Source organism: Pantherophis guttatus, chromosome 2, assembly GCF_059756535.1.
Source record: "Pantherophis guttatus breed Tessera chromosome 2, ASM5975653v1, whole genome shotgun sequence".
NCBI classification, from domain to species: Eukaryota; Metazoa; Chordata; class Lepidosauria; order Squamata; family Colubridae; genus Pantherophis; species Pantherophis guttatus.
Window position 1 is genome coordinate 22,983,802 of NC_142064.1, and position 12,341 is coordinate 22,996,142.

At 34.1% G+C, this 12,341-nt stretch overlaps 1 protein-coding gene across 3 annotated transcripts in view; it reads right to left on the minus strand.

The window, feature by feature from the left end:
* RICTOR (RPTOR independent companion of MTOR complex 2) overlaps positions 1-12,341 on the minus strand; it is a 47,609-nt gene that overhangs the window by 27,418 nt on the left and 7,850 nt on the right. For all 3 annotated transcript variants that reach the window (XM_034440776.3, XM_034440775.3, XM_034440777.3), the window contains exons 3-10: positions 11,085-11,182; positions 8,893-8,957; positions 6,526-6,657; positions 4,465-4,528; positions 2,644-2,770; positions 2,121-2,290; positions 1,257-1,324; positions 1,067-1,134 (exon numbers count right to left, since the gene is read on the minus strand). In XM_034440776.3, the coding sequence (XP_034296667.2) occupies positions 1,067-1,134; positions 1,257-1,324; positions 2,121-2,290; positions 2,644-2,770; positions 4,465-4,528; positions 6,526-6,657; positions 8,893-8,957; positions 11,085-11,182 (792 nt within the window). The remainder of the gene's footprint in view (positions 1-1,066; positions 1,135-1,256; positions 1,325-2,120; positions 2,291-2,643; positions 2,771-4,464; positions 4,529-6,525; positions 6,658-8,892; positions 8,958-11,084; positions 11,183-12,341) is intronic.

Genomic DNA, 12,341 nt, shown 5'->3' on the forward strand with positions numbered 1-12,341 from the left:
AGAGTCCGTTGGAGTTAGACAACCAATAAAACCAGGCAGGTAGCCCTCGACTTACAATCAGTAGCCTAGTTCAAAGTAACGATGGACCTCCCTGGTACACTTTCAACCTAGTTCCAAAGTTATGATGGCCACCCCCCCCATCACATGACTACATTTTGTGCACTTCACAATGGGCCTGCATTATAGCCATTTACAACACCCCACACTCATATAACTCTTTTATGATGTTTTTGTCCAAAACTCAGCATTTATTTTTGGTTTTTGGCAAAACTGGCCCAACTAAACAATTAGTTCACTTAATAACTATGGCATTTACTCGTAACCACTGCAAAAAAAGTTGGTAAAATCAGGTCAGTTTTATGGGTGACTCATTTTATGACTGCCACGACTTATGACCATAATGGGCAGGTTCCATTATAGTTGTAAATTGAAGGCTACCTGTAAACAAATCATAAACTTTAAAAAAAAATCAGAAAAAAATGAGTGCATCAATACATTTAAACTATCTACTTGTCTAGTACATGTTATTCTTTTTTCTGCACTGAAAGCTAAATATTTGATTCATCCTTTCTTACCTAAAGAAATTTCCAATCTAGTCTCCCCACAATAGGAAAGTTTTACTTCCAAGCGATTCTGCTTACATCTACAGTATAAAGCATCTATACACTACTAAAACTCTACTTCATGTAACCTTTAACTGGATGAACCATGGTACCCCAAATGGGTTAACTTACAGAAAGCATTTATAATCTAGATCCATGATTCCCATGGAAATGAAATTTGGTAAATTTTAGAAAACATTTTATGACATAAATATTACCATAAAGCAGTTTATGACATAATACAAAATGCCATAAAATGTTTCCTGTGCTGATGTTTGTGCTATACAGTTAACCGTGGGCTGAACAGTTTATGACATAATATAGAATGCCATAAAACACTTCTTGTGCTGATGTTTGATTATGCTAAACAGTTCATGGGCTATTTTCAAAGCAGAGAGGGCAAAGTGTGTGTGTGTGTGTGTGTGTGTGTGTGTGTGCATTTAAAGTGAGAACAAATAGCCTACCTGCCCATGATCGAAATGCTGCCACAATTCCCATTTTACTAGCAGAAAGCCGTGCTTCTCTGTCCTCTCTGTTAAAAAAAACATTAATGAGTAAAGACTGTTATGTTTTATTGTTTTTTTAAAAATGCTATTGCTGTAAAAGAGCTTATTCCACAAATTAGGAATAAGCAAAGAATGATTGTGTACTTACTTGAGCTGTCCTTCTGCAGTGTCTGGATTATGCCTGTAGTGAAAGTCCGTGTATGGAGCTAAAATCCGCTACAATAAAGAAGATTGGTGTCATTCCTATTACCGCTTTATATATTATCATATGTAAATCTATTTAAATGCTCTTAAAAATATTATCCTCTTTTTCTGTATAATTATCTATATATTTTGTTAATCAGAAGCTTCTTACTTTTTAACAGAACTGGCATGATACAGTTGATCTGAGTTTTTAACATGAAAATATGTATCTTATCCCTGCATTTAAACTTATCATCTAATTTCTTATTTTTAAAGGAAATAGTGTAGAAAGAAAAGGCACTGGGAGATGTTATAATTTGTTTACTAACTTTATAAATATCAATTGATTTTGAAGAAAAGAATAATTTACATACACATATGGAAGTATCAAATTTCAATGCTAATAGGTAATATTCTGTTATTAAAAGCTTAAAAGCCAAAGCTTCAAAACTGTGTGTCCTTGCTTAATGGCTGCCATTTTTAGTAACCAATCTAAGTTACAACGTTAAAAAAAATAACTTTATGATTAGGCCTTGCACTTATGACTGTCACAGCATGCTATGGTTATATGACTGCCATTTTCACATTCACAGTCCGCTTCCAACAAGCACAGTGAATGGCAAAGTTGGCAGTAAAATCATACTATCTGATATATTCCTTAACATCTATAGAAGTGAGATAGTTAAGTCTATCATGGTCATGTGATAACTTGCTTAGTGACAGTGGCAGCTCAGCTGCCAATTGTGGTTACTAAGTGAAAACTATATGTAGATAAGCAATTCAAAGTTAGAACAAATAAGCACATTAATACAATTATATTTAAAATTACCTCTAATTCCACATCAGCTCGCACATATTGTCGGGTATTTGGATGGTTAAGAAGATGTAAAACAGTCGTTATAAGAGCTTCATTTATGCGGCTTAATTGACAATCTATTACATTTTTCAAAATGGTACTTAGACCACCACGGAAAGCAACTATTTCTGGATTTTGAATCGCTGAAAGAGATTATTCAATTTTAAAAAGTATTAAAAATTTTTAAATTTTGATAATATTTAATAACTAATCACATTTCCATAGACAAAAATCTTACATTTGAAAGTTAATATTAGTCTTAAATTCATTTTTCAAAATTCTTCACCATATTACATTCCTTACAGAAACTTTGAGTACAGTCACAAAATGCTTTGACACAAATTTAAATTTATTTCAAAAGACATATGGGAAGGGGATGTGATAAAAATTACATAGATTTGTAATCTACTGTATAGATTGCCCATTCATTCCAAGAGATTGATAATTCTCTCTACTAAATCTCATATTTAACTGAAATACTTTTAAAAATGCTTACCTAATTCACAGATAATAGCAATACACGCACGAACCATCCTGTCCCTCTCTTGAAGGCCATCATTTCCAACAGCTATCAAAGAATTGGTAACTGAACTGGGAAATAATGAAGCATTGACTGTAATCATCTGCAAAGAAATGTAGGAAGAAGGAAGTATTTGCTGTATACATGGCTCAATTAAGGAACAATGCAAAATATTCACTTATTCATATTAAACAGTAAATGTTTTGTTTTGGTATTCTGTTCTTAATCAGTAACTTCTTAATTTTTAATTTTATTTTTCAAAAGATAATTTTTACACTGCAACCATACAAAGAAGCAGTCCTAAGAAGGGAAACATTGCTGCTAAAGCATCTTCAAGATCTTTTTATTCAATTTACCCACAAAAATTGAATAGCAAAAACATACTCAAAAGCTACTTCAAGAGCTGCTGAAATATGCCCCAATAATTTCTCCATCTGAAAATGTTCATACAAATAATAATGTCTATGGAAAAGCTAGAAGTATGAGAGCACCATACGGCTCCAAATGAGAACCTGTACGCCCCATTAAAAATAGGTGATTTGGATAGAGGCCAATTTGATTAATTTTCTGAGATGGAATTTGAAACCATGGACATTCAATAAGGTAGGAAAGTAGAATCGTATACAGACATTTTGAACCAGAGTTTAGCAAACCATGCCCTGACTTTCAATAAGCTTTTTCCAATTCCTAAACGGACTTTAACATTTGGTACACAGCTGATCAATGCTAAGTGGACTCTCAAAAAGTGGCCCTGAATATTAAGAGTCCTTGATGCATCATATTTATTCACTGGAAGTCCCGCATAGCAGCTAAACGGACCTAAATGATACTTGATGCTTCTTTTGTTTGATGTTTCTCCTTCCTATCTTAAGCTTTTTCTGAAAGTCCATTGACATTGATTGGCTTTGGAAAGCCACAGAGACTACATGGAATATACTGGTACAAGGTGCCAGTAGCACAAGCAGTCTTTGGGGCCCACAGAATGACCCATGTTGCACCATTGCTTCCCGAGCTGCACTGGCTGGCAGTTTGCTTCCAGGTGCAGTTCCAGTGTTTGGTTATGACCTTTAAAGCCCTCTATGGCATAGGTCCAGACTATTTGATGAACCATCTTGTCCCACTAAGGCAAGCCCACCATATTCAAGCTGGCAGAGGTGGCCTGCTGAGGAGCCATCAGTCACAGAACTCTGACTGATAAGATCAGGAGAACAGCCTTCTCTGCTGTAGCACTCTGGAACATCCTGTCCCCCACAGGTGAGATTTTCTCCCTATCCTTCTGCCTGGGACAGAAAACATAGCTGTCAGTTGGCTGAGGAACCAAATGGGAGAATACATAACTGAAGATGGTTGCTGGACTAACTTACTGACCCCACCTTCCTCCTGTGCTTCATCCTCCCACACTGCTCATCTTTTGAATTTTGTATTATTGTACTTCCACTGTTTATTTTTATTGTTTCATTCCTTTACTATTATTTTTACATGTTTATCATTCTCTCCCTCCCCCCCCATTTTATTGTTGTAAGTTATAGTAGCCCGATGGTGAGATGGGTAGCAATAAATTTAACAAATAGCTCAGAACTGTGACCGTGGATGAGGTACGCAACCAAACTGTTATATTTATTCATATATTTGTTTTGTACTTGTAATCTTGTTTATACCATGTTAACTGAATTTCATTATCAGCATTGTTTTCTACAGTAAATAATCAAGCTATTTGCAATATTATTTTATAATCATATAAAACTTGAGATGGATAATTTAGTAAATAACAATATTATATTGTGAGTTTTCACATACCTTTCTGACTAAACGAAGTGCTTGTGTTCGTTCTACTTCATTACTTTGCTGTATATCTATACATCTAAAATGAAATACATATATATTTATGTACTTATATTTATAACTACCTATGAAACATGGTTTATTTTCTTAACATTTTGTTGTATTAGTTCCTTATAATTGGGATTCAGACATTAAAATAACCAGAATTATTGGTTGGTTTGGATCTAGAATTTGCCTCTCAATAAAGGCTGCCATCCTTCCATGAAAGTTTATCTGTAGAATACTTTTGATGGAAAAATAGTACAGGTGACATTTTCTTATTCTTTTTGAAAATCTACTTTCAAAAGATTAGCAGGGAGAAGTGGAATCTTTTAATACATGTGTAGGAGACTGAACAGGGATAGCATACGGAAGAAAGAACCAGCAAGAACTATGTTTTTCACTTTTTTCTCAAAATACAAGTGGCTAAAAATGCTCAAATTAGCCCAAAATTATTTTATGGGATATAATGATGAGATTCAACTTCTAAACATTACTGAGGTAAAACAATCCAAATAGATAATCCTTGATTTATGACAATTGGAGCTGGAATATTGGTTAAGCACAGGGATAGTTAAGCAAGATGCCCACATGACTGCTTCACTCAACAACCACAATCCCAGCTCAGTCACTTGCAGACATTAAATGACTATGTGAATCATTAAGCAGACAAAGCAAAAGAGTTGCCTGCCAGAGGCAGGAAAGCAGTTCTCTTCCATGTGCAGAAGACAACCCCTGCAATGGGGCTCAGGTCTTTAACAATAGCACTTATATATACAGTAGCTTCATAGTGCTTTACAGCCCTCTCTAAGCGGTTTACAGAGTCAGCATATTGCCCCCAACAATTCAGGCTTTATTTTTGCAACCTACCACAGGAATTGCCTTCCCTTCCATGTGGAAGAGAATGTCTGTAATTGGCTGGAGAAATAAAAGCTCGGATCTATGGAATGCAAGCTTCATTTCTCCAGTCCAGTGAAGGAGTGCCCCCTTCCCATTCACAGGAGGAAACTCCTGCAGCGAGTTGCCAAAACAAAGATAAGATCTAAAAAGCTTAGCTTCGTTTGTGCAGTCCAGTGGATTTCCATTCACTCTGCAGTGCATAGAGGGGAGGATGAATGCTTGAACAGGTGACAGCAGCGTGAACACGTTGCCAAGCACCCAAGATCTCAATCATGTGACCATGGGGAAGGAGGGGCAACATTTTACAATGACCAGAAGTGCTTTACAGAGAATAAGGCACCCTTTCCATGTTAACTTCAAACAGTTGTTAAACAACCAGTCGTAAGTGGAGAATTACCTACATTTGCCTCAAAGCCTCCATCATGAACTGTTCCAGGCCATTTACTTATAAATGACTGCAGCTTTATTGCTCCAAATCATAATATCAACAAGATTATATCATCAGAAGGAACAACACAAGAGTTATAAAATATACAGCAGGCTTTGTAGATGCTTTTATTAGACTAATATGTGGCTAGTGTTCCCAAATGCTTCTATGTGTTGGCTTATGTGACTGAAAGCAGAATTTCTGTATATACATGAGTCCTGCACGAACATTGAATATACATAAAGCAATGGTTATTAACCTTTTTGGCAACAGGAACCGATTTTGTGAAAGACAATTTTTCCACAGACGGGGGGAGGGGGGAAGAGGAGCACACTACCTAGATCCCTCACATGCAGAGTTTAGGGTTTGCACTCCTATGGAAATCTAATCCCTGATGATCTGAGGTGGAGCTCAAGTGGTAATATTAGTGCAGGGAAGTGGTTGCAAAAACAGATGAAGCTTCGCTTGCTTGCTGCTCACCTCCAGTTGTGCAGCCCAATTCCTAACAGGCCACAGACAAGTACCGATCCGTGGCCTGCCAGGGACCCCTAACATAAAGGATGGGATCATGATTCCTGTTGGAGGAGGCTCAAGTTACAAATATAATAATACAAATGGACACTGTTTGATGGGTCATATAAACAACAGATGCATATGAAAAATCCAAGCAATTACAAATCACATTACTGTAATATTATTTTGGTAATTACCTGGCTATTAAGTAATCCACTTTCAGTTTTAATACCTTCTGTAAAATACTGGAGTCTCTGATAAGATATCGAAGAGCTCGGAGTCCTGCTGCTCGCACCTCTTTCGCTTCATTTAATAAAGCTAACCGCAAACTGTGATGATAAATAAGTCATTCAGGCTATAAATGATAAAAGTATATCCATTCTATATTCACCAAACTCATTTTATGTGATTAACTTCCTTCATCTATTTTTTAACACTGTAGTATCCAAAATGTGTTTTTTACAACATCTATAACATCAGCAGCTAATAATGTATAAATTCCTATGTTATTGAAAAATTGTTAAAATATCTATTGTATTATATATTTAATCAAATTAAAAACAATAATATGAATCTAGAGAGTGACACAAACATAAAACATTTTATACTTTGCTGTAAATATTGTTGAAACTATCAGAATTACTACAGGAAAAACATCTCTGCAACATTTAAGGAATTACATAACCCCAAATTTGCAAAACTTTTAAACAATTTAACCCATCAATCCCTTTTTTGTTTCTTTTGTTAAAAAGTTCTAAAGAGCTTAAATTCTTCTAAAGATCATCTCTATAGTTGTAAGAATAGAAATAAATTTAATTACTCATGAATTTCAATTAAGGAGATACCTCCTTGAAACACATGGCCTAGTGACCTTCAAAGCTATTTAAAAAAATTATTAAGATTTAAATTCTTTGGCTATTCCATTTTATAGCCAGTAAAGATCCATTAACTTTACACTTAAAAAGTACTAGTTCCTGTTGTCTGGATTCATTTGCAGCTTATCAGAATGATCAAAAATGAAATCATTATGGGGTAAAAATCACTACAAAGCTAAATGTTTTCAACATTACGCTGATATATCGTATTTTTCCCAGAGGTTTTCAGCTTAGCACATTTAAGATTCTGAAAGTCAGAAGAATGACCAACTGGGTAAAAAAGCATACTGTACGAAATCATGTTTGCAACTTCTAAAAAGAACTGTGTTTTTTTCTACGCTTATGGTGGCCTTTAGAATGCAGGCAGTTGTTAAGTTTATGCTATCAAAGTTCTAGAGGACTTTTCAGAAACCAGATTTAAAATATGGTATTGCTGTGATCCTTAAATTAAATCCCCAGTAAATACAATGATATAATTTTAAAATTATAAAGAATAAAGTTAATCTTTAGTCAAGTATGCCCAATCTTTGAGATATAGATAAGGTCAATAATACCTATTTGACATCTTTAACAGATATTTTTATTAATATACAAAATAAAATTGGACTTGTCAAATTTGTTTCTGAGTTTTAATATAGCACTATACTGTATTCAATTCTGTTAGCAGTAAAGGATAAGGAAGACATTATTGTCCGCCTTAGCTGTAAATGGAAAGGAAACGCATGTAAAATACTTTCTCTAACACCTCCAAAAGAAAATACAGGTAATCCTCCTCTCTCCCTCCCTCCCTCCTTCCTTTAGTGATTGTTCAAAATTACAATGGCACTGAAAAGTATGACTTATGACCATTTTTCAGTTATGAAGCTTTACATAACATTGCAGCATCCCCATGATCACATGATCAAAATTCAGATGCTTGCCAACAGATTCATATTTATGACCATTGCTGTGCCCCAAGGTCATGTGACCTTTTGTGACCTTCTGACAAGCAAAGTCAATGGGAAAGCCAGATTCACTGAACAGCTGTATTACTAACTTAATAACTGCAATGACTTAATTGTGACAAGAAAGGTTGTACAAAAGGTTGTAACAAATGTCTCACTTAACCACAGAAATTTGGGGCTCACTTGTGATTGTAAATCAAGGACTACCTGTATGTCATGCTGACCATTATAACATATTACATATGTATTGGTTTAAAAATAGGTCAAGTCACAGCATATTTTGTAGTATTTATCTGCTTATCCACCATTTATAATTATTTAAATTCTTTACCATCCCAATGTGTGGCTAGTAAAAGTCTGGTTATTTTAAACAAAAACAATTTTTAAGGTTTTTTTTCAGGTCTTTAACAGTAAACAGGATATATTATACAACAGGCTGATGCTTAAGATATAAACTGGGCATAAATCCCAACTGTTCATCAGGGACAGGAGTAACAATCAGAGTTAACAGTGAAGCTAATAATCTCTGCTGCTCACAACTGTTATTGGGTCTGAAGAGGTGCTCAACTTAAATCCACCTTAATCCATTTCCACATTTATCTCCCATCACAACTTAGAATTTCTAGCCTTTTGTTCTAATTCTGTCACAATCAATCTTCTCTGAAGAAAACCACTTTCTGGTTTGTTATTACTTTAATCCAGAATTTCAATCATCAGATTACTATTTACAATACACAACACTTACCATATGATGATATCTTCATAAGTAAAACCTAATTTTTCTTCAGTATGACCAGCATTACAAAGAAGCTGCAAGATATAAATTTTAGTACTTTCAACAACAGAATTAAAACAATTTTCAATAAGCAAGTTCAACTAATCATTTCCTCACATCTATACTACTTCCCAATTAACCAATCTGAACATTTTTCCAGGATATTATTAGAAGAAAAAGAAATAGCCTGGTTGAATTATTGTCATTAATTTTTGTCAATTATTTTGAAAGATAATTTAAAAAAACCAAGTTATTGATATCTGGATTGACTGAAAAATTCTTTACTTTTCAGATGTATACAGGATTCTATAATTTAACTTAATTACTCCAATTACCTTAAAAGACACAAATTTAAAAAATGTACAAATTCCTGGTTTCTCTGCAAACAGCAACAATCTCGAATTTTAAAAAAATTACTACCACTCACATCTTTATCCAATTCATTTTTTTGGCAAAGCTACTACCACTTTTAAAGCAAAAATCACCAATATAATTTTGTTTCATTGCCTATAAATATATAACAAAAGTAATAAAAAATGGTTCAACTATTTGATATCCTACTATGTAGATCATTTGTTATAATAAGGATGTACTGTATAATAAAATATATTCTGGGCCCTAAATACCATAAAACTGACAAAATGCTACTGCATTGACACCTGAAGTAAAAGTGTAAGAGAACAGCTCAAATAACAGACAATGTAGATCCTTCTCTTCCACTTTACATATGGGCTTGGTTTTGTGAAGAAAGTTTATAAAATAAGATTATATATAAAATAAAAGCAGGGAGAGCTTTAATCTGAATAAACATTTACCTAGGGCATCAAAGCCTTGGGGGTAACAATACAGCCCCTGTTCTGAATGATTCTAAAAACGCAAAACTTCACATTGGCAGCACATGATACCAGCAGTCAATGTGTCTCAGGAGTGTCATATGCCCTTTGAGCTAGCATTGTTGAATGGTCTATGAACAAAATTTGTATTAGGGAGCTACACTGGTTATCCTGTGCAATTCAAAGTGCTGGTTGTTATCTATTACATACCGTACAACTCAGAGTCTGAGTACTTTAGAAACTCCTTTTGCCTGACAATAGAGGAGACCAGGGGACAACTGCTGTGACAAGATTCAGTTAAAGGGAGCTTGATAATAAATTTTACTTAAAAGATTTATATTATGGCTGCCCAAACTCTGGGAAGCTTATAAAAATCATTACGCCTATAAAATAAAATAAAAATAATAAACATTCTGCGTCATAAGCTTCCCCCTTGGGATACCCAACAGCAGACTCAGCTACCCTCCTACTGAATGTTGAACCACTTGCCTCCAGAAGTTGTGAATGTTCCAACACTGGAAGTTTTTAAGAAGAGACTGGACAACCATTTGTCTGAAATTGTATAGGATTTCCTGCCTGAGCAGGGGGTTGGACTAGAAGACCTCCAAGGTCCCTTCCAACTCTGTTATTCTATTCTAGTGCACCCTGTGAGATCCCCCGCCTTTGAAATAACTTATTCCAAAACACAGATGGCTTGCCTCTCATAGTTTTCAGAAGGTTGTAAACAACTGGCTTTTTGAGAACTGGCAGATGAATGTTTTTTATTAATCTGTATTATCTGGAATTATGATATATTGTTATTTTATTAGTTACTACATGTTCTACCTTGCCTAGAATCCTAGCCAACAGAACTAAACAAAGTCTACAAATAAGTCATGAATATCCAAATCTCAATTTCTATCTTAAAAATGTATTCATATATGGATAAACATATCCTCCAACATGCCTTTCTGGATCTGCAAAAAGGAGACATGTAACAGTCGCAGGCTCAGCTGACTGCTTCATGGCCCTTTCTAGGTCTTCACAAGAATGCATATATATATTCAGAACATACTTCTTCTGGAAGCACATCCATAATTGTTTCGTATACATCAAATACTGCAATATGCATATGCTTCTTCAACATGGTTCATTATCACAGCAGTCTACTTATTTGTTCAAGCTCTGCAAAATTGTGGATATCTAAGTAATTTCAAACAATTTACCAATCCCGTTACTACTTGATGACTTTATCATGCTACATCATTCAACCACCATTTTTCTAAAACAATTATTTGATGCATTAATAAAAATAAAAGATAACATTATAACAGTCACTAAATTTCTTACCTTTGTAAAATTATTCAAATGGCCAAGTTTTCTCATATTTGAAACCCCTTGCAATTTGGCCACATTTTGGAGAATCTCCCTCAAGTTATCGGAGGGGTCTACAAAAAAATATGGTACAAATAGAGTTAGAGAAACTATATAGTTCCCAAAACAATGAAAAATGTATCCCTTGATCACAGTGTAACTCCTAAATTATCTTAATATTTATCTTTGAGAATTCCTGCCATGTTTTGACACACAAATTTATTATATACTGAGGTTATTATTTTGTTATTTATTTATAAATTTGTGCCTTTTTCTGATCCAAAAGACAGAGTTCAAGCTGAATTGATGACTGAAAAATAACCACTTTTATATTAGTCACCCTATAATAAACTGCTATGATGCAGAACAATATTATATATTTGGCTATCAACAATCCAGTACAAATAGTTCTCAGCTTAATGACAATCGGGACCAGAATTGTAAGATGGTGTGGTTGTAAATTGAGTCAGATCCAATTTTATAAGTTTTATGGTGGTCATTAAATAAATCATTGCAGTTGTTAAGCGAATCAACATCTCTTAAGCAAATACCCAATAGTTTTTTGTTTTGTTTTTTTTGCTGGAAATTGGCAAAAAAGGTAGCAAATGACAATCCCATGACCACAGTGCAACAGGGTCATAAATGCGGGTTGGTTATCAAGTGTCCAAAATGCGATGTGAGCGCAGGAGTGGTGCAATGAGTGAAAGTGTGTGAACGATTGTCACTTTTTCTAAAGTTGTTGAAACTTTAAACCACTGTTAGATGAAGGGTTATTGAATCGAAGAGTACCTGTAAAAAAAACCCTATTATTTTGTTACTGCTATAATAAGCAAAATTAAAAATTTTGATGGAAGGGAATCTTATAAAAAATAATAGAAAATGTTGAGATTCCAAAGATTTTTTTACAAAGTGAAAATAGCGCTTCCACAGAAAATATAAAAAGAATGAGAAAAAGAGAAAAAATAGTAAGACAGAAAACATTTTATAAAACTTAAAAAGCAAAAAACTACAAACAAGAGAGATTACAAAGGTTACAATAGTATTGATATAAAAACATCACTATTATAATCTTCGATTTTAAGGATGCGTAATAGATGGGATAAATTGCTGTTCTATAATTTAACATTATCAACAATATAATATGGGTGATGTATATTCTTTTGTTTTGAGCATTTTTCAGAAAATTGCCAAAATAATTCTATATTCAAATAATTTTGCTATAAAAATTATTTA